Genomic DNA, 21,456 nt, shown 5'->3' with positions numbered 1-21,456 from the left:
CTTAATCTAGGACCAGGAATATTTTTTTTAAATTAAAAACCCAGATCTCGTTAAAACATATTTTCACTGAAAGTTAAGTATGCAAGATAATAACATAAAGAAAAAGGGTATTGGCTGTCACATAACATGAACTGAACTTAATTTAAAACTGTAAGTAATTATTGAATTGATATAAATGTACTTTGGCAAATAAAATGACTTCTTTAAACAATATCATGGTAATATAAACTTACCCTAAGTAAGTCATCAGGATTAGTGGTAATTCAGAGAATCAAATTAAACAATTTTGAGATAAAATTTCTACTAGCAATAATTTCTTACAAAAATATCTTGAATCTTATCCCAACGGTCCTGCACTGTATCAGATCCAGATACAGCAATAATTCAATGTATAAATCAACTCTGCACTTTTTGCTAAAAAATCAGTCAACCTTTAGCGTGTCTCCCCGACGATCAGGGAGACTTGGCAGCCCTGCTTTAAATCTGCCAGACCAAGTGAATATTTAACAAGTATCTTGTTTTTTTTAATTGTCTAAATTCATGTCTGTCTGGTTCAATTTCATCATAATCAAAACAAGTGATCTTTGAATGATAATCACCATATCAAGCTGCTCCGAATCAATGAATGACATTAGTTTTAACCTCACACACATTCATCTTAACCAGTTTAAGTACTATGATATTTTGCTTCCCTCCAAGGAATGAATTTAAATTTGAAAAGTTATTTTTAAGCCAAATGCGAAGGTGCAATGAAGATAAAGTCAACCTTGAGCTTAAGTGAAAATGTTCATAAAATTTTGATACTGAGGAGACCTAATGCCATGAAGATCTTTCTGGCTTCATCATTTTTTAGAGCTGTGATTCAAATGCATACACTCTTTGGATTTGAATATAAGCAATTGAGCATACAAGAAATATCACTATTTACTACATGGTATGTTACTTCAAATGCATTACTAAAATTAAAGGTTTCATTTTCATACTCAGGATAGGACGTTAAATGGAGGCCCCGTGTAGAGGAGAGTCACCACCTTTGCACGTTAAGAACCCACTGCACTATTCATATAAGAGTAGGGGGAAACCCCGGGGTAGTGGTCCACCTGCACTCCCCCCAATCAGTTATATCGGGAGGAGAGACCTCCGGGTCATAGTGATTCAGTTCGCTTTTCGTCTCCCAGGCACAGGTAAAGCCAAACAAATGATAAAAAATAATAATTGTTAAACTTTTAAAAGATATGGTTAGTTACAGGTACTCATATCACCACTATCACCTCCAAAACTTATCTTTTTGCTCAATAAATGATGGGAATTTTAATACAACAAATCTTATAAAAAGTTCAGAGCACCTACATGTATCAATGATTTAAAATGAAATAAACTGGGTCTAAAATACACTGATCCATATATATTACAATTGGCAATTAGAATACTTGTTTTATCAAGCCAATATGTATCACTATTTTAGTTCCCTGCATTACAACTAATAATCCAGTAGGCAATTCCGTAAAATGATCAACCTTTTTTGTACGTCCAACCTCCAATTTTCGCAAGTGTTACTTTACTTCATAAACTGACCAAGTCATGGTCCTTTGAGAACATTACAGACTGTCAAAAGAACAAGAAATCATAGACAGAAAATTTCATGAAGGTCCCATGCATAGGGGGTCGGACACATACTTTATGGAATTGCCCAGTACATAACAGATAAAAGTTAAATGTTCTGGGCTTTCATCAAAGAATGTCAAATCCTAAAAGCTGTTTCATTCAAAGTGAAGAATCATGCAATGTCAAAACTCACACAACCAACATCAACTGTTTAGAATAATTTGGACATGTTGATTCTTTAAACACTAAAGTGAAGAAATACAAATAATAATCTTCATTCAAGACAATCTGTAGTATATCTAGATAATTGCATGTACAAAAATAAATTGATACTGGCTGTTCCTAAAATGTTGCCTGGCATCTCTTTAAGAATTATATATTAAATAGTCTTAGTATAATGACAATTTAAACAATATGTTTCAATATTCTATCATTTAAAATATGGTGTTGGTATTGACACTAGAAAGGAAAAAAAATATTTCCGGCAGCTTGCGTTCATGATCTAGAACATTGTTTCATCAACACCAATCCCATGGCGGGGGGGGGGGGGGGTGAATCTTGATTTCAAGTTACGATGAGTGAATATCACCAAAGCTTTATACATTTTAATGAACAATAATATTTACCGTTTGGGTTTCTTTGGGTGATTTATACATTATGTAGTTTCTTCCTGATTTCATTATCATCAAGACTTCAAGCATGAAGTTGAAATGGTCGAGCAGAGGCATGATGTCATCATCCAGTATCAAACCATCAATCGCATGATCAGTATTGTCTTTCTGAACCAACTCGGTGTTTGAGCTCACTTCATTTGGCAGCCTTTTTCACACTCTTAACCTGTTGACTACCAACTTCTATGATTCCCATAAGCTTTGTACAGAGATCACCCGGTTCCAATAGGAAATGGTTATCACAAACACCAACACCTCACTCTAAATCCCCCATTGTACAGGCATTAGCAATAATAACTAGAAAAAGGATATATATCACTGCACTGCCTCACTGCATAAAGACTTCATAGAAGTTAATACATGGTGAGTAATACATAGAGATGTAGAACATGAGGTCTGTTACGATAGTTGGTATGATGGGCCACAGAAGACAACTGAAGAAGATGATGACAAAGGTGTTCGTCTGTCGCTTTAAGGAGAAGAATGTAGTCCTGTGTATGAAAAAGAATTATGACAAAGAATCAGACATGTGTAATTTTGCATATTACTTTCAGTCATATTAAACTTCTAAAATACCAAAGTTGCTCACTGGTAGCGAATCATACAAATTCTCATAAATCTGAACTCTGCTTTAAATTCAAGTTATGATCTACATCAGTGCTAAAATATTGGGAAGTCAAAAAGATGAAAACTTGGTTTTACTGCATAAGTTTTTCATTTTAATTGGATCCTATATAATGAAAATCCATAATTTATTTTTCCAAATAGACATGATATGAAATACTCCGAAAATTTGCTTTGCGCAATTGATTGTGGGCCCAGCAACTGCTGTGCAGCGCCAGATCGACGAGGCTTTATCCCTTTAATCGTTGAAGGCCAAACAGGGTAGCAGCAACTCCCATCTTTTAACGTCTTTTGGTCTGACGGGGCCGGAGTTTGAACCCCTGACCTCCCGGTTGTGAGACAGACGCTCTATTAATTGAGCCAACACACCGATCTAATGCTTTAATATTTAAGACAAGGCAAACGCCAAGCGTTGTCTCGCCTGCATATTGCAGTCATGAAAAGACTGCATGTCAAAACTATAGGTCATGTCATTAGTGGAACAAACAGATAAGGTCATGCCATTAGTGGAACAAACAGATGCAAAAAGCATCCGAACATACAGTACCAGTCAGATATCTTTAATACCTGTTTCGAAGCTATAGAAAGTTATTGTGTGTACAACACAACACAGTGCCAGTCATGGAAAGTTCACTGACCTTTGACCTTAATCAAAATTCAACTCACATTCCAACATGACCTAAACCTTCAACAGAGGGACTTCTTGTATGAATTTGGCACTCCTATTCGAAGATATAGAAAGTTATTATGTGTACAACATAGCACAGTGCCAGTTATGGAAAGTTCATTGACCTTTGACCTTATTCAAATTCGACTCATATTCAAACTTGACCTGTGCCTTTAGGAGATGGACCTTTGGTATGAATTTGGTGATCCCACCTCGAAGCTATAGAAAGTTATTGGGTGTACAACACAGCACAGTGCCAGTCATGGAAAGTTCATTGACCTTTGACCTTATTCAAATTTGACTCATATTCAAACTTGACCTGTGCCTTCAGGAGATGGACCTCTGGTATGAATTTGGTGATCCCACCTCGAAGATATAGAAAGTTATTATGTGTACAACATAGCACAGTGCCAGTTATGGAAAGATCATTGACCTTTGACCTTATTCAAATTCGACTCATATTTGAACTTGACCTGTGCCTTTAGGAGATGGACCTTTGGTATGAATTTGGTGATCCCACCTCGAAGCTATAGAAAGTTATTGGGTGTACAACACAATTGTGCCAGTCATGGAAAGTTCACTGACCTTTGACCTTATTCAAATTCGACTCATATTCGAACTTGACCTGTGCCTTCAGGAGATGGACCTCTGGTATGAATTTGGTGATCCCACCTTGAAGCTATAGAAAGTTATTGGTTGTACAACACAATTGTGCTAGACGCCGCCGACACTGATGCCGGAAATAGTGATACCTATGTCTTGCTCCGCTAAGCAGGCGAGACAAAAACTACTATAATTTCTTGAAAGTTTTTTAATAAGTTGAATGCCAAATGACCTGAAAATAAACATCTACAATTGAGGATTTGTGTCAAGTTTGGCTTTCACAGTTACACCACTGAGTAAGACCATGGATTGAATTCAACCTTGCAAATATGGCATGCCAGGAGTTCAACTACACTTTAGGTAAAGTGATTGTGCAACTTAGTTAAAGGTCAAGTCCACCTCAGAAAAATGTTGATTTGAATCAATAGAGAAATTTGACAAACAAATGGTAAAGATTTAATCAAAATCGGATGTAAAATAAGAAAGTTATGACATTTCAAAGTTTTGCTTATTTTTAACAGAATAGTTATATGAACGAGCCAGTTACATCCAAATGAGTCGATGATGTCACTCACTCACTATTTCTTGTTTTATATTGCTTGAATTATACAATTTTTCAATTTTTACGAATTTGATGATTAGGACCTCCTTGCCTGAAGCACAAAATGTTAAAATAATGGAGTTCCACATGTTCAGGGAGGAATGAAACTTCATTTCACATGAGAATGACAAGAAAATCAAAATATTTCATATTTCAAACAATAAAAAACAAAAGAAATAGTGAGTGACATCATCGACTCTCTCATTTGGATGTAACTGGCTCGTTTATATAACTGTTTTAATGATATGAAGCGAAATTAAAAATGTCATAACTTTCTTATTTTACATCCGATTTTGATGAAATTTTCAGTGTTATGCTTGTTGAATTTTTCTCTTTTTATTCAAATCAAGTTTTTGTTGGGGTGGACTTGTCCTTTAAATATGAGCAGCCTAGTCTTCAACTAAGGCATATCATAGAGTAGGATTAAAACCCTGAAACTATTTCAGGTCAAAAGATTCCCATTGTTCTTCACAAGATTTCAATGGCACAAGTGAGTGAAATTGCCTGATGCTTTTTCTTTCCCTCATAGACTTCACTGATGTGCCATAGAACCATGAATGGCACGGTTCATTCATAGATACAAGGATAATGATATCATTTATGAAATTTCATATTCTTTGGTTCTTTATCAACGTATCTGAACACATTTATATGACAAAATGATTCATTCATCAACTTTTGAATTAGGACATACTAGTATTAGTCATTGGTGAAAATGGAGGGGTTGTCCCTATCCTTCAGTGAATAACAAAGTCAATGAAGTCAATTTGAAATTCCAAATATTATAGTGATTACAACTTATGAAAAATAATATTTTCATTTCAATTTTGTCCAATACTGTATACGTTTCATCTAAGAATCTGCTTCACGTTTCATCTAAGAATCTGCTTCTCTGATATTTTTTCCCCTTCTCTTAAACAACTTTAAATTTGATAGGGATTTCCCTTTAAAGCCAATTATCTTATCTCTCATGAGTAGAACACTCACATCCAATATTCATAAGAAGGGAGGGGGGTGTTAGACAAAGTTTAGGTCTGATTCAAAATCATGCTTCAATTCCCAGTTGCGTGAAGTATATGATGAATCATTGCACCGGGTCTAATCACGATCTGGGCCCTGCAACACAAAGATGAGCAATCGATCGTACACTTGACTATCATGATTAATTGCACATTGTAGTCAATTCGATCAATCGTAGAAAAATGCTAAGCTTCTGTGTTACAGGCCCCAGGGGACGCACGCTACCGTGTAATCATCAATGAGATCTTGCTTATATATCGTGTGTGGATTGACCCGTAATGAGCCTGAACCCTGATCTTTTACTCCTTGTGAAAAACCCTCCAGGGCCCAATTACATAAAGCTTACCAATTGTTCATATGATTGATTTCTATGATAGATTGCATTGTGTGCTATGTATGACCAATCGTAAAAAAAATAGCCCTACAATCACTGACTAGGCTTTACGATACTGAGCCCTGTATTGACTGTACATAAACTTACCTGACCCCCCTCCTGAAGAAAGCAGTGATGGCCTTGGCCTCAACCATTGTCAGGAAGGCACAGTTTGCAAGGGTGAAAGCTACGGGCAAGGCGTTTACATCGGCAAAGTTCCAGGCAAACTCTGCATAGAGGAAATACGGGAGGAAGAGGAACTTGGGGATGAACTCCACCCACTGCTCCCACGCAATGTCTTCACTCTGGTAGCAAGAAAATTGAAAAAAAGGGAGAAAGAATAAAAATGAAATTTATATCATCATAATTGATATGGTTTCATGGTTGTGGAGAGTTGGATTTCTCCAAATTCAACATGTACGGTTGATTTACCATTTTTTTAATCAAATGGCTTCGCTTTGCCAAATAAATAAGTCACTACTACTGCTACAAGAAACAACGTTTGCAATCACATTTGAGCTTTTTTCGACAAACTTCATACTAAATAGAAGGAATTATGTAACTCAATTTTGGACCAGTATTTTAAGATTTTTGTCCCAAAGTCATCAGTAACATCTATAGATTCTAAATCTTAAATGATAGTCACTAACATCAAAACTTAAAAATGACCACAGCACATTATCATCAATACTTCAAGCCATAAAGCTTTTCATATCAGCTGAAAAAAAAAACAGCTATATTTCAAAATGTACATTCAAGGTATTTCCTCAGTTACAAGCACTGAGAGTAATTTACAACTCTAACAGCTGCCTAGAATTCCAATCCATTCATGTATTTAATTGTACATTTCAAACAGGATCTGAAATCAACAAAGACAGGTGCAGAATTCCTACTTGTTTACAGACAAAAACTTGTTGGCAGGGCAAAGCAGGTCAACAGAATTTTCACAGTGACCTGCCATGACTTTATAACTACAGAAATATCTCAAGGGCATCTCTGTTGAAACCCATTCATTAGCTGAGTAATCTAGGGCCTTTTCACATGTGAATCTTGAATCACTATTGTAATGATGATTGCGATTGTAATCGTGACTGTGGTTACTGTTCGTGATTCTAATCATGCTCTAGTTTGGTTTCACACATGCTAAATATTCGTCATTAGCCTTATTTTTCACTGGAATTATCAGTGATAATTAAATTTTTTTAACCATGTGCAAGGGTGGCTAGATTCAGTGAAAATCAATTTCTGAATTTGTCAACAAGATGATTCATTGACTTTCTATCAGGAATTTATGCCATAGCTTGTTTATAATTTCAAATCATATCTTAATACATGATCTAATTACTGTTTGCCCCGCATGGATTATCTGTAACCTTTAATCTGATTAACTCTTTGAAATAGAACCTACTCCAAAACTAAGCATACAAGTTCAAAGATCAGCAACCATGTTTTGTCATTACATTATATATCAACCAAAACAAATGTAGCTATCAAAAGTGTGAGGTGTTCACACTTCTTTTCAGAAACCAAAACAAAGTTCTCAATTCAAGGGCACAATGTTAATTTTCAAAAATCAATTGAATTTAACAAAGTTCTTTTTGTACAAAACTTATGGTAAGGCACCCCAAGTCTGCGCATACGGGAATCTGCACGATTCTAATAAAAGATACACAATGACCACAAACATTGCACTTGCATTACATATACAGATATTCATTAAAAAATCCAACTAAAAAATGGTGAAAAAGTATTGAATTTCAGGCCTTTCATGTGACAGCCTCAAAATGCAACCTTTCTCATCAAAATCCCCAAATTGTCTGTTGAGTGAATGTATGGGTAGATATGGTTCACCTTTTTTTGTTTCAATCTTGAAATAATTGGCTCAGGTTTTTTCCAAGAAAATTATAAATTTCTGTCAAATTTTTACGAGATTTCAAGCACACCGACTCTTAAGAATATACGGACATCATCAACTGAATTTTAAAAAAAGAAAATTCATCTTTAATCTCGAGTTAAATTGTTCTGCGTGCAGGCAAAAGGACCCCCCTTCATACATATTATCCTGTGACTTACATAGTATTGCACAATGATGTTTGCTTCTCCAGCGACGGCAGACCTCGCCGGGCAGACAAGATGAATAAATGGAAGAAAAACATCTTCATAGTAGAACATGTACATTCCAGTCATGGTAAGACGAGGAAACTCGCGAACTGTGTAGGATAGGAAGGTGCTCAGGCCTTGATGCAATGCCTAACAAAGAAAAACATAAAATGATGATCAGATTCTCATGTTTATGATGAGACTGAAAGAATGGAGCACTTTGGAAGAAAGTTCCAACTGACTTGAATGTACCTGAATGCATCTACACCATCAAAATATTTACAAATAATTTTTAAAAGAAATTGTTTTTAATCCATTTAGGACAGTGGATTATTGAAGCTTTATTTTGATAAGCTTTTACTTTCAGTAGTTTTTTTTTTTCAAATTTCATGTATATTAGAAATATTGAAATCTAGAAATTGATATAGATCTTTTAAAGGTAAAATGCGTAAAAATGCAGTGATTTGAGATTTCAATTGCACTACAACAAGTTCAGAGCAAAGATGGGAGATAAATGGCCGAGACCATAGGAAAAAGCCAAGCTGATATTGTGTTTCATAAACTGATTCAGCTAACCCATAATCATGACCAAGTTACATTCAGAACAATGACAGGCATAAATAATCCTATCTGATTCACACACTTAAGTAAATATACATTATTAGAAGAAGAAAGTGCATTCCAGTCTAGCTGTACAATATCACATTTTTTCCCTTCATATTTCTGCATATATTCATTGCTCACTTATATCTAAAAATAAATGAACGTCATCCTACCTTGAACTCCCATAGATCTCTTGGAGGTTTTCCACCAAGTTGCTTGACCTTCTCCAGGGCTACCAAGATGGCCTGACGGTGAAGTGAGTTGTTGATATTGAAGGGTTCCGGCTCCAGCTCTCCTTCAGACTGTAGCCCCTCTAAGAGAACCCCATCTAAAAGACAGAAAATATACAGATACAAAATAATCATTAAGCAACAGCACAATGCTGGGGGCCAATATGCGGTACTACATGATGAAATTCACAGGTGTATTTGTGGCAGTATCGTGGTCATTGTCTCTGACTCTCATGGTCACACCTATCTATCAGAGGGCAAGGGTTTGAATCCCATCAGTGATCTCATTTCCTTCTGCAAGAAATTTATTCAAATTGTGCTGCTCTCAACCCAGGACAGAACCTAGAACAAACCTGTTCCTTAAATGTAGACTGCATTACAGCTGCTCTGTGAAAGCCTGGCTAATTATACTGCACCCTTGAAGAGCAAATACCAACTACTTGTAAAGTGATAAAGCTATGTTAGCAAGTATAACTATTACATCCTTATTTTTAAGAGACCATCAAAATTTCATTATGTTATCATCATCAATTATTAAATTATTATGTTAAGCAGGGCCCACTGGAAGAACGGTTTTAAGAACTGAAGTGGATACCCTGGGTAAAATATGATGGTATCATTACTATTCTTAAAGGGGAATGAAACCCTTGGAACAAGTAGGCTTGTGTCGAAAGAGAAAAATCAAAGAAAGTTTGAGAAAAATTGGACAAATAATGAGAAAGTTATGAGCATTTGAATATTGCAATCACTAATGCTATGGAGATCCTTCCATTGGCAATGTGACAAGGATGTGTGATGTCACATGTGAACAACTTTCCCTTTGATGGACTATAAAATAACCTAAAAATATCTCTTTTTGCTTTTTCTTATGGTGATACAAACTCTTTATCCATTATGTATTTTTCAAAAATCTGTATTACATGCACTCTTATAGAAAGAACACATGATCTACTGATAGATGTGATAAAACAGGCAATTGAAGTGAAATATGTACTAAAGTAATGGGGAGAGTTGTTCACAAATGACATCACACATCTTTGTCGCATTGCCAATTTGAGGATATCCATAGCATTAGCGATCGCAATTTTCAAATGCTCATAACTTTCTCATTATTTGTCTGATTTTTTCTCAAACTTCTGTTGATCTGTTTCTTTGATTTTTCTGTTTTCACACAAGCTATCTTGTTCCAAAGGTTTCATTCTCCTTTAATTTACATCAACATCATAATATACACTTGATCAGGGTGGTTTCTACACAAAGCCTTTGTAAAATCATGGAATTCAGTAGCCAGCGACTTAATATTAGTCTCATTAATCACAAAAATCCATAATTTTTACCTACAATATTCCATTTAAATTATACCACTTACTTATTCCACTGGCATTAAACTGCCTACTGTAGCCATCAGCAGCCCAAGAACCAAGCTCTGACAACCACTGCGAGACATCTGCAGGCCTCCATCTTGAAAGAGGTTTGTACACTAACATCTCACTGTCCTGTCTGTTCCAATTCAATAGGATCTGCAAACACTGAAAGATGATCAAATATGGGTCATCAAAGTTGTCTTCAAACTAGTGTAGAATGGAATTTATAATAAGGAATTCAAACACCTTGCAGTCTGGTCTCCTACCAAGACAAGATTGGGCTCTTTTGATGCCTACAGGGGAGGGGTGTTTAATTTTGTGTAAAAAAAAACCCAATTGATTTCCGATTCATTGCTTCTTTCCTAAGAAAAGGAATCTCAAAAGTTTTCTAAATACTGTAGCATTGAGAACATGTTTTTTTTTTAATTGATGGCACTACTAGACAATCACAGTTTATTCATCTTATCATTACATGTACACTTACAAAGACAAGACCAAGTGTTGTGAGGACTCCCCACACAAAACCCTTTCTGAGTCTGTCCTGCCTCCCTCCTGCGGCCTCTGCTTCTCTTGTCTTCTCATCTGCCTCACCAAACTCCTCAAACTCCTGGAGAAGCTTGATGTTCTCAAAGGATTGGAGGGCGGTAGTACGCCTTCGAATGGCCTTGGGATGGAGCTTGTCTATTGTGTTCCTGCAAGTTTAAGGTGTCGGACATGAAATCATCAAATTTTGCTAAATTTAAGGCAGGGTCATTACAAGAATGTAGAAATTTATGATACCTTAATGATAGCTAAGCACTGATTAGTGATCACTAAACTACTATCATCTTAAAGAACCTCTAATCAGCTTCCAATGTACATGTAACATTGATTAGGTTTCTAGGACCACTGCTGGGTGAGTCTACAAGCATAGTATTTATTCTCAGTACATGACCGCACAGTTATCATAAAACCCAACAAAGACAGTTACATTTATATTCTGTACACTGATTTTGACATTGGTGTTGAAGTGATAGGAAGGAAATGCATTTCCTGTGAAACCATATAGTACAAATTCATAGACAGCTCATAGTAGTGTGTGATATAAAACTATTGGTGGTTAAGCTAGTAAATGCTTGTTATGTCCACAATCCACATCTATTAAAGTTCCCTTCCCCCATACACAAAATTAAACAAAAATGAAAAAATAAGACAAAATTTGTACATCTCATTTGTCAGACCACACACTTGGCTACTTCTCATTGAAGGAGCTTGCATGAGCACCAATTGTTTATTGCAATTTTCAAAAAGAATTTGGACATTAACCAGTAATTAATTCACCCTTTTTAACATGCATTTCCATGGGATGCAGTGAAATGACCCTTCTGATGATCCTGAGAAACATGCTACTGTAGGTTCAACAAAAGACTGTACCTGATGATGATGTTGATATGAGGAAATCCAGTCCAAGGTTGCCTGCACTCTGGACACGTCATCTTCTGTGATGTTTTCCACCATCTGGCTAAGCACAGCCGACAGAAGCTATGTCCACAGTTCAAGGTGGTGGGTTGCACCATGAGCTCATAGCAGCACGCGCAGGAGAAATTACTGTCCATCGAGCTCACTTCTGAGTAAAGCGCATCATCCACTTCTTCCCTTCCAGTTTCCTCATAAAGGGATGATTTCAACGTCCTTTCCTGAAACTCTTTGGCTGGGAGATCACTCGTGGAATGGGATCGAGAGTGTCTGATTGGTTGGTCATACCTGCCGTTGACTTTCACGTTTCTATTTCGGTGATATCGTTGATGTGACTCTTCATCTGATGCAGCCATGTTATCTTCTAACATCTACGTATGTGCCTAAGTGTACTGCAGAAATCTCTTTGCAACCATGACATGACAATGGCCATTCTGGAGATCAATTACCACGTTCCACGTCAGATGCTATGAAAAGAAGCAAGAAGAGATTAATTCTTGTTTAGTTAGTATTTTACATCATTCTTTGGTGAGATTGCAGACATCATGGACACAGCCAATGGATCCAAATCACTGGCAGTATGACATCCGATGTTCGCTTCAACCAATAATTTGCTTCCCTTATGCTCCAGGTCCTGTTCCGATCAAGAATTGTTTATTGAAACCTGAAATAGGTGACAAATGTGTGCACACAATCACACAAAAATGATTAGATATGTCCTCTTTTAATTTGATCCGTCTGTATTCAAAGCCCACTATTCAGATGTTTTTGTGTTTAATCTGGGTGCCTGAATGATATTGGTTAAAAAAAATTATGAACAAACAAAAGACCAGTAACAGGCAAGGGGTTATTTCAAACGCCATGACTCATAGGTACGATCAAACACATCCATCAAAATCATAATGGGAAAGAATAAAAACAAGGTAGGGATGCTTGGCCTTGTCCGCTCGACCATCACACTAAGTCGATGGATTGCTTGTTAAAGATAGTTTAATGACTTTTGTCGCGGTGACAGGTGACACCTCAAAACTTATCAATTCATCTGGGTTATTTACCGGGTTCAAGGGATGCAAAGTGAAACCTGACCCGTAATGTTCCGGGCCGGACAATGTCAACTCGGCAGGATTCACTTCGGTGGACAATAAGAGCTACAGGACTATTTGGGTCCCATTCTCTTTGTTTTGTATGTGAACGCTTTACATGACTGTGTTAAGAGTGATGTGTACCTTTTTGCAGTCTATAGATTCTTAGTGAGATTACTTACAATCGTGATCTTCTGTTTCACGACGATCTTCATGTGTTAAAGTCTTGTTCTGATAAGTGGCTTCTGAACTTCCACCCTGAGGAAAGTTTTTACTTTTGGTCTTGTATACAAGGTGCACACTTAACAATATAACTTGAGTTTAATCACAATTAAGTTGGTAATGTTCCTTATGTGTAAGTGTGCCAAAAATCTCATGAAAGCTTGAGAGAAATATATGATTTTCTTGGAAAACCTCGACCAGTCATCAGATTGAACAAAAAGGTGCATTTTGAGGTAGTCACATGAAATGCCCAAATTCGTTATTTAAGTCAGATTTTTTAATGAACATTTTTTAGTTCTATGTATTGCATGTGTAAAGTTTGTGGGAACGGTGCAGTTAGGGGACCTTACCATACAATTTGAAAAGATTAATTTTGGTATCGTAATGCAGAATTTAATTAAATTTGATTATAAGGTCCATCCCCGAACCGCGCCAATTCTTCTGAGTTCAGACGTCACTGTAAATTATTAGGAGCTGGACATGCATACAGACTCCAGGACTGAACCTTATGTAACCTTAAGTAAAAATATTGTTCATTTTGACCTGCTGGAATTCGTTCAGTGGCCAGTGCCCTTGTAACGTAACTCGACTAAAGTTTGATCAGTTTCTCTTGGAAAAGAATTTAGATCAACTTTTTTATACCAGAAAGACTTCCAGATGTACCCCCTACTAAAATAACAAGATTGTTGAGACTTCCAGTTCATTCACTTCTTGTTTCTCTGATTTTCTAGTAAATTTACCTTAGTTGGGACTCAAACTCACCTTGTAACTGCAGTCGAGATTTCCTGCTATGCCAGCGAGAAGCATTGATACTGGAAGAGGTTTTCTAACAATTATGAGCCAATACCTTGACTTAAATTACCTTGACTAGTCTAGGCTTTCAGACCCTTTACTGACTAAATAAACCGATGTCTATGGGCAATTACACGGCACTCGATCCTGCTAAAAAAATTTGACAGCATAAACCCATATTTCGGTAGGTATTCCCACTCTCCCATCATATATCTTCTAATTTAGGGCTAGATATATCATTTTGAACCTTCTCCATATTTTTATTTTCAATTTCACTTTAAGTTGGGGGGGGGGGTACATATGGAAGTCTTACTTATGGATGTATAAGAATGCAGTCTTAAGACTCTGCATTCAGCTTCAAATTCTGTCTCCTCTTTAGGTTGACCGGATCATGTCCTGGTGGGCCAGCGTTTAACTTGAACTTCACTGGTTCACATCTCCAATACTTATCCAGTCCATTCTCAAAGCTGTGGACACTGGGTGCATATCTTTTACTAATAGATCTACCTAATCCATTATTAATTCATTACTTTCCTCATTCTTATGTAAAAAGAATTCTTAGGTTTCTCAGTTACGACTCAAGGGTTCATTACATGCCACTGCACACAGAAAAATCAAGCCATAGAAGTTGTGTGTTGTGGACGCCAGAAGTGGGATCGCAGCACGCATGACCCACTAGTTAGAAATCCACTGCCAAAGGCGGTTCACTGTGCCAGGTTAGTATACTAATAGTGCTAACCTCACACTACAGTGTGAGTCAGAAAAAATGTTACACTTTTTAAATTAAGTATTTTTCAAGAAAATGTGAGATTCAGAGAAAAATTCTAGCATGTATGGATAGAGTAAATATTCCTTTGTCACTTGGTAAAATTAGTTTCAGTGTTGTTATGGTTGAGTGAACAACGGCCATTGTTTGAAAAAGTGTCAAAACCCATTTGCGCCAAGTCAGGTGATTACATGTACCTGCTGAAACAGAGACAAAAGCATTGACACAAACAATGAGTTTAAAGTTTATGCGTATGTTTATTATTAATCAAGAAAAATAAACAAAAGAACCAGTAAATCAATAAATTATCTTCACTTAAAAGTTCCTTTTCATTGTTATTTTGGCCACAATTTGGATAAAGCTTCCCGCCTTCAACATGTTCAATCTTCCACATGTTGCTCTGATGATGCGCTGCTGCAAGTCGTCCAGATCTGCAGGTGGGGTGAAGTACACTTTTGACTTCAATCACATATAATTCTTCTTTATTTGTCGACTGATTTTGATTTAGACACTTCGCAGGGCCATGGCAGCAATGCTCCATCGAGCTCAGAAGTGCATCAAGAGAAATGGGCAACATATGGAAGCTTGAAAACAGGAAGCTTTGTCCAAGTTGTGGCCGAAATGACAATGAAAAGGAACTTTTAAGTGAAGATGATTTATTGATTTACTGGTTCTTTTGTTTATTTTTCTTGATTAATAATAAACATACTAGGCCCGGTTTGAAAGTCCATTTTTGATGCACGTGTACACGGCGTGTTTTTCGGTCGTGTACACGTTGTAAACACTGAGTGAGAGTGAGTTACGGTATTTTTTCAGTGTTTCCTACATGTAGCCTAAGTCACGGTTTTAAAGCTTACCTGAGAAGTTAGAAGTATCAATCCACAAAAATTGGTGCAATTAAAAAGTTTACTCAGCTTAGCAGCGCATTAAATTAATAAAGAATGCAAAAGTAAATCAGTGCAGGGCCCTAGTTAGCGCCGACGTTCGTTGGATGCGCATTTTGCATACTGTACCGTACATGCATGCACAGATCGCTGCAGAATTAAGTGTAACTGAAGTTATCGATTGATTTTCATTATTTTATTGCCAATTTGAGGAGCGTGTGTTTGTAGGCTTGTAGCACATGTTTATGAGCGTATAACACGTAACTGGAGCAATGATCGCTGTCGCAATTGGTGATTCTCAAATTGGCTCTAAAAGTGATTGAAGAACGCTTTCGAGAGTCTCCAGTTACGTGTTAACTAGGGCCCTGCACTGACCGGAGCATACCCATTTCGTGTGGTACAAAAACTTGAGTCTCCAGAATAAATGTGGATTAAATCGGCGATTTTGGAAGTAAACTCACTCTAGGTTAATTGAAATATATTGACATATTAGTGATTAAAACATGTGCAGTGTCTGAGAACTAAGAATTAATGTGAGGCTGTGAGCTTGTTCACTGACTTTACAGTCCCACGCAAGCTTTATGCAGATGCTACCGTGTACACGGTGATGGAATTTAGTACAGGTGCACTGACTTGACCGTGCGTGTACACGTGTACCCGTGTACCCGAAACGGGCCTAAAACATACGCATAAACTTAACGCTTATTGTTTGTAATCACCTGACTTGGCGCAAATGGGTTTTGACACTTTTCTAACAATGGCTGTTGTGCACTCAACCATAACAACAACAATGAAAAAATTTAACAAGTGACAAAGGAATATCTACATGTACTCTATCCATACATGCTAAAAATTCTCTCTGAATCCCACATTTTCTTGAAAATACTTAATTTAAAAAGTGTAACATTTTTTCTGACTCGCACTGTAGTGTGAGTGCTCAGTTACTGACCTCAGAATGTTGAATTTTTAATCATGACCTCTGGTAGGCCCATGCACCTAACCCAAATTTGGCACTACCTCCTGCCAGTCCAGGGGTGATATTCTGAGGTCATTTTATCTTTAAGATATTTTATTTCATCTCTTAAAATGAAATTGGTATTCTGAGATGACATTTTACCTCTCAGATAAAATTCACAATTTTATCTTGCTTATCTATAGATGATACGCGACAGAGCAGTGCATGCGTAGACTTACCAATCACATATTTTACCTTTGCAACGCGGATGATATGCTTGCGCCCATATTACTTTGAAGAAAAAATAAAATAAACTTAAAAGAGGGTAGGGGCTATTTTATCTCAGCGATGTTGATTTCATCAATATGAATAAATTGTCAACATGAAAATTAAGAAAAATTATATATTCATTGAGAACAACACCTTAACGTTATTCCTGTAAAATCAGGAAATATTTCATAAGACTTTTCTTAACTAATATTGTCTTTGAAATGATGCTTGAAAAGATGCGATATTAAAAAAAAAGAGAGTACTGTAATTTTGTTTAAAGAAATCTCTGTAAAGACACACAAGCGTATATTCAACTGAATAAATTTATGCAATCTCACTCCTTTGCCGCACCTCATGGCGGAATAGATTTCCATTGGTTGAGTGAAATGAGAGAGCTATAAAAGAGTGTTTCTGATTGGATATTGATTAAAAAATAGGTCTTCAGGTGTGTCTTACAGAGATAAATCATAAAATGTAAATAAAATTGTTCTCAGAATACCAATCGGCGCGACTGATCGCACGCGATGTTTTGAAATTGGCCGTAATACACGAGAGGTAAAAGATACTGGCCCAAAATCACCAATTTTGAGGATAATCCGAAGACTGACATGGAGTGAAATACAGGTGAAGAGTAAGAAAGTAAGCTTTTTTTCTTTCTCGTTAAAAATATTTTTTTTCTTTAATTTTTACAATAAACCAATTTTTGATCCCACCTTTGTCACTCGGAATATCCGATCTAGTTCATCGTCCCGAAGTTCGGGTAGGCCTAGGTGGAGCTTAGTGTACTCTGGACGCGGCTTACTTCGAACCATCGGGCCTTCGCGTCGGGCCGCGTTATCGCGTAACCCGACCTTTCGTGAAAACTGCCACATTTATTTACGAAAGGTCGGGTTTACCATTTGTGAAATATACCCGTTAAATCTTCGAATAGTTGGGTGCATTAACCCGACTCTTCGTAAAATTTAGCCAGCAAATATACGAAGGGTCGCGTCCTTCACGCACATTTCTACAACAAATAAATATGATGAAAAACGGCTTGAATAAAAACTAGCATTCAATCCGCACAAAGTCAGCCTTTGCCTTGAGAAGTTTAGAGGTGAGTACAGTTTAAATTTAGCTAAATTGTCGAAAAATGGAATTTATTCATGATAAGTCATAGTGTTGTGGGAAATTTCCTTTAATTCCTTAACATTTTGAAATAGCTGACCTAGGTTGTATATCATGAGATTCCTTGTTCAGCCTTGTTCTTTTCTCTCTCTCTCTCTCTCCTTTTCTCCTCTCCCTGCCCCCTATAAGGGCGCCCCTATACGTCTTAAATGGTTTTAGAATGATTTTACCCGATGCTTCGTAATTTGAAGGTACCTTTTTCATAAATGTTCACGTAAAGAATTAGTCTTATGTCAATGACCACCATTACAAAAAATAACATTTTTCCTGTTAATTTCCACCTGATTTACCCGACCTTTCGTAGATAAAGGGGCTGTTTTCACGAAAGGTCGGGTTACGCGATAACGCGGCCCGACGCGAAGGCCCGATGGTTCGAAGTAAGCCAGCTTAGTGTAGCGGTAGTGAAGTGGAGTGGAGCCTGCACGAACTTCGCCCCATCATGCCTAAGTTAGACATGCATACATGCCCCCTCTCCTTCATTTCATTTACAGAAATAGCAAGTCTCAAAATAACGTTAGAGCCAGAGCCCAGGACTCGTCCATGAAATACGAGGCGGACATGTGCTCTCCAAAATGGGGTAAAATGGGGTACGATGGGGCCGCTTCGCGGGCAGGAGCTTCCTGGCCTGGGTTGGAGGTGAGGTAGGTTAATACTAAACTATTCATGCAAAATTGCAAGTCCCACTCGTTCGCTTTTGTGTTTGTAGACTCTATTTGTAACTAACAAAAACTTCGAAATGCAAATTGCAGTTAAAAACGTAAATCCGGTAATCAAATTTGATTCACAACCATTCATCAAACTAATGAGACAAAAACTCCATCAACTTAATTGAGATTGTACAAGAATCAAGCTCGATAGATCATAGAAGTGATATGTGTATTTACCCCAGAACTTCGAGGTTCAGTGACGTCGTTCACGAAAAAGAAACAACGGTACGGTACTGGTCATCACATCTTCAGTGCATGTCAGATTGATATAACATCGCCCCCAAATCGTACACCACCCGGTTTGCTATTCCAATGCTCAGACTTGATGTGGTCGACCTTTCAGGAGCTGAATATTATTTAGATTGACATCATATCGTGATATTTGCTTTTTTTTTCTCGATTATTGAAAATTCATTTCATAGTATGAAATTCATAGGGGGTGGGGGGGGGGGTGAGGGGGCTACCCGACATGTAGCTTCACTATTTCACTTCTACTTCCTTCTTCCAATAATTATTTGTCAAGACTCAAGGCAAGATTTTCCAAGTACGCCGCGTTTTCTAACTTGATAACTTTTCATCTATTGTCCATTTGAATGGTATTTTGATGATAGTTTTTTTTCGCTCAAAACTTTTCGTAGGCAGTGCAGGAACTACGGGGGGCACCCAATCGGCTGCCCCCCCCCCCATGACGGAGTCAAGAGGAGAAAAAGAGAAAGAAAGAAAAAGAAAAGTAGTGGGGAAGAAGAAATTATTGTACATGTAGTTAAGCCTCACCAGGCCAGGCGCGATAGATTGGTAGAGCGGGGTTTCGGATTCCGGGGACCCGTGTTCGATTCCCAAATGGTGCGCGCATTCCACCTAAGTGCAGATCAGTGGGACTTTTAGCTTATTATTCAGGTTCTTGAATATTATTATTTATTTTTGCCTTTGGAACCACCATGATTTTCATCTATTTGTTTATAATTGAATTATAAATTCTGACTATTACTACAAGACTCAAATATAAAGGTTTAGATATATACCTAGAGTGGATCCCTGGTCACTGTGGAATAAAAGGAAATGAAATAGCAGACTCCTGCGCAAAAAAAGCTTTATCAAACAAAATAGAAATTCATAATCAAATAACATTATCAGAGATTATGCAACTTATTTCAAAAAGTTGTAAGATAGTTTGGCAAGAAAGATGGACTGAAAGAGTTGCAACCATCAGTGTTACCCACATATAAATGTAATCTAGGGCGACAGGAAACTGTACTCCATCGTCTCCGTTTTGGAGTCGCTGGTCTTAACCAAGATCTACTAGTTTAGGGATCCATCAAACAGGGTTTTGTGATACATGTCGTGAGGTAGAAACTGTCAGACATTATCTTTTACATTGTCCAAAATATATAATTGAAAGATCAATGCTCCTTGTAGATTTGAATGAATCACAGCCTGGACAAATAATGGAGTATTTAAAAAAAGATGATCCAGGGATACAGAAAGCACTTTTACGTTTCGTTTCAAGAACGAAACGTTTTAGTAAGGAGTGATGTACTATTTTTTATATTGTATTGTTTATTAAGAAATATGAAAGGATATGATTGTCTAATGTGAAAAAAATATATATATACATAATAATGTATGATATGATATATGCAATATGTTCTGCACATATAACTAACAAAGCCCACAAGTGTTTTCGCCTTGTTGTTGTTGTTAAAAAAAAGAAAAATTATTTTAATGTTTAACCCTTCTGTAAGCACAGGTACACTAGCGCCCCCTCGTCTATGCATGGGTGACCTAGGCATTTACGTCCGAAAAATCGGCACAATGTACCGTGCTGACCGGTATGATTGCATCTTGAAAGGACAGGGCAAGCGCAACTAGTTGGAACTGAGCTGAAGCTAGCGGTTTGTTTTTGGTGAAGATTTGTTTGCCATTTTGATTAGAGTTACGGCAAACTATACCATAATTATCCGTTTTTTATATTAGAAGGACGCACATGAAAAATATTTTACATATGTATACATTATTATTGGTAATAATTTTATTATGTGAGAAGTGAGATTTTTAGAGTAAATGGCGACAATAGTCAAATATGACTAATCGCCACTCAAACCAAAAGAAGAAGAAGGGTACCAGCAGTGGCCTTTTAATGGGGGGGGGGGGGGTCTGCCCCCCCCTGACGAGTGACAACATGCAAAGGACGTATCCCTGCCCCCCCCCCCCGAAGAGCTTGAATACCTATTCCCCCCCTGACGAGCTTGAAGACCCTTTTTTTTGCTTGTCATTTTTTTTCTGATACGATTGAAGACCTTTTTTTTTTCAAAGGACGGTTTTGCCTCCCCCCCTGTGGAAAATCCTAGGTACGCAACTGGTCCTACTGTCTCAAAATATCCACTCATTTTGTCTTTTTTTCAGACAGCATTGACCAACCTTTTCCTGTGAGGCATCCTGGGTTTGAGAACTCAAAGTCCATTAGCCAGAAACACCATTCATTATTTGATAAGCTTCGATGTTTTCATCATAGTACTCAATTATATTTTCTCAAAGAAAAATATGTAGTTACCCCAAGGCCTAAGCCACATTATTTGTTAAGGAGTCATACATCAGTTGGCAGCTCAATCACCACGTACAATTCATTTCAATTCCAGGGTGAAAAGTTTTCCCCAAAATGTTTTGTTATGAAATGACTAATATGAACAAGATGAGT

General features: G+C 37.1%; 1 protein-coding gene across 1 annotated transcript; it reads right to left on the bottom strand.

The window, feature by feature from the left end:
• Positions 1-1,147: 1,147 nt before the first annotated feature.
• LOC121422749 (bifunctional apoptosis regulator-like) lies at positions 1,148-19,033 on the bottom strand. Its single transcript, XM_041617928.1, has 8 exons — positions 18,939-19,033; positions 11,875-12,384; positions 10,946-11,153; positions 10,467-10,626; positions 9,041-9,195; positions 8,238-8,414; positions 6,273-6,469; positions 1,148-2,767 (listed from the first exon to the last, which is right to left on the bottom strand). The coding sequence occupies exons 2-8, from the start codon at positions 12,285-12,287 to the stop codon at positions 2,605-2,607; spliced, it is 1,473 nt and encodes a 490-aa protein (XP_041473862.1). The 5' UTR covers positions 12,288-12,384; positions 18,939-19,033; the 3' UTR covers positions 1,148-2,604.
• Between the last annotated feature and the right edge of the window lie 2,423 nt (positions 19,034-21,456).

This window comes from Lytechinus variegatus, chromosome 10 (assembly GCF_018143015.1).
Source record: "Lytechinus variegatus isolate NC3 chromosome 10, Lvar_3.0, whole genome shotgun sequence".
NCBI lineage: Eukaryota > Metazoa > Echinodermata > Echinoidea > Temnopleuroida > Toxopneustidae > Lytechinus > Lytechinus variegatus.
This window is presented reverse-complemented; position numbering and strand designations above follow the sequence as displayed.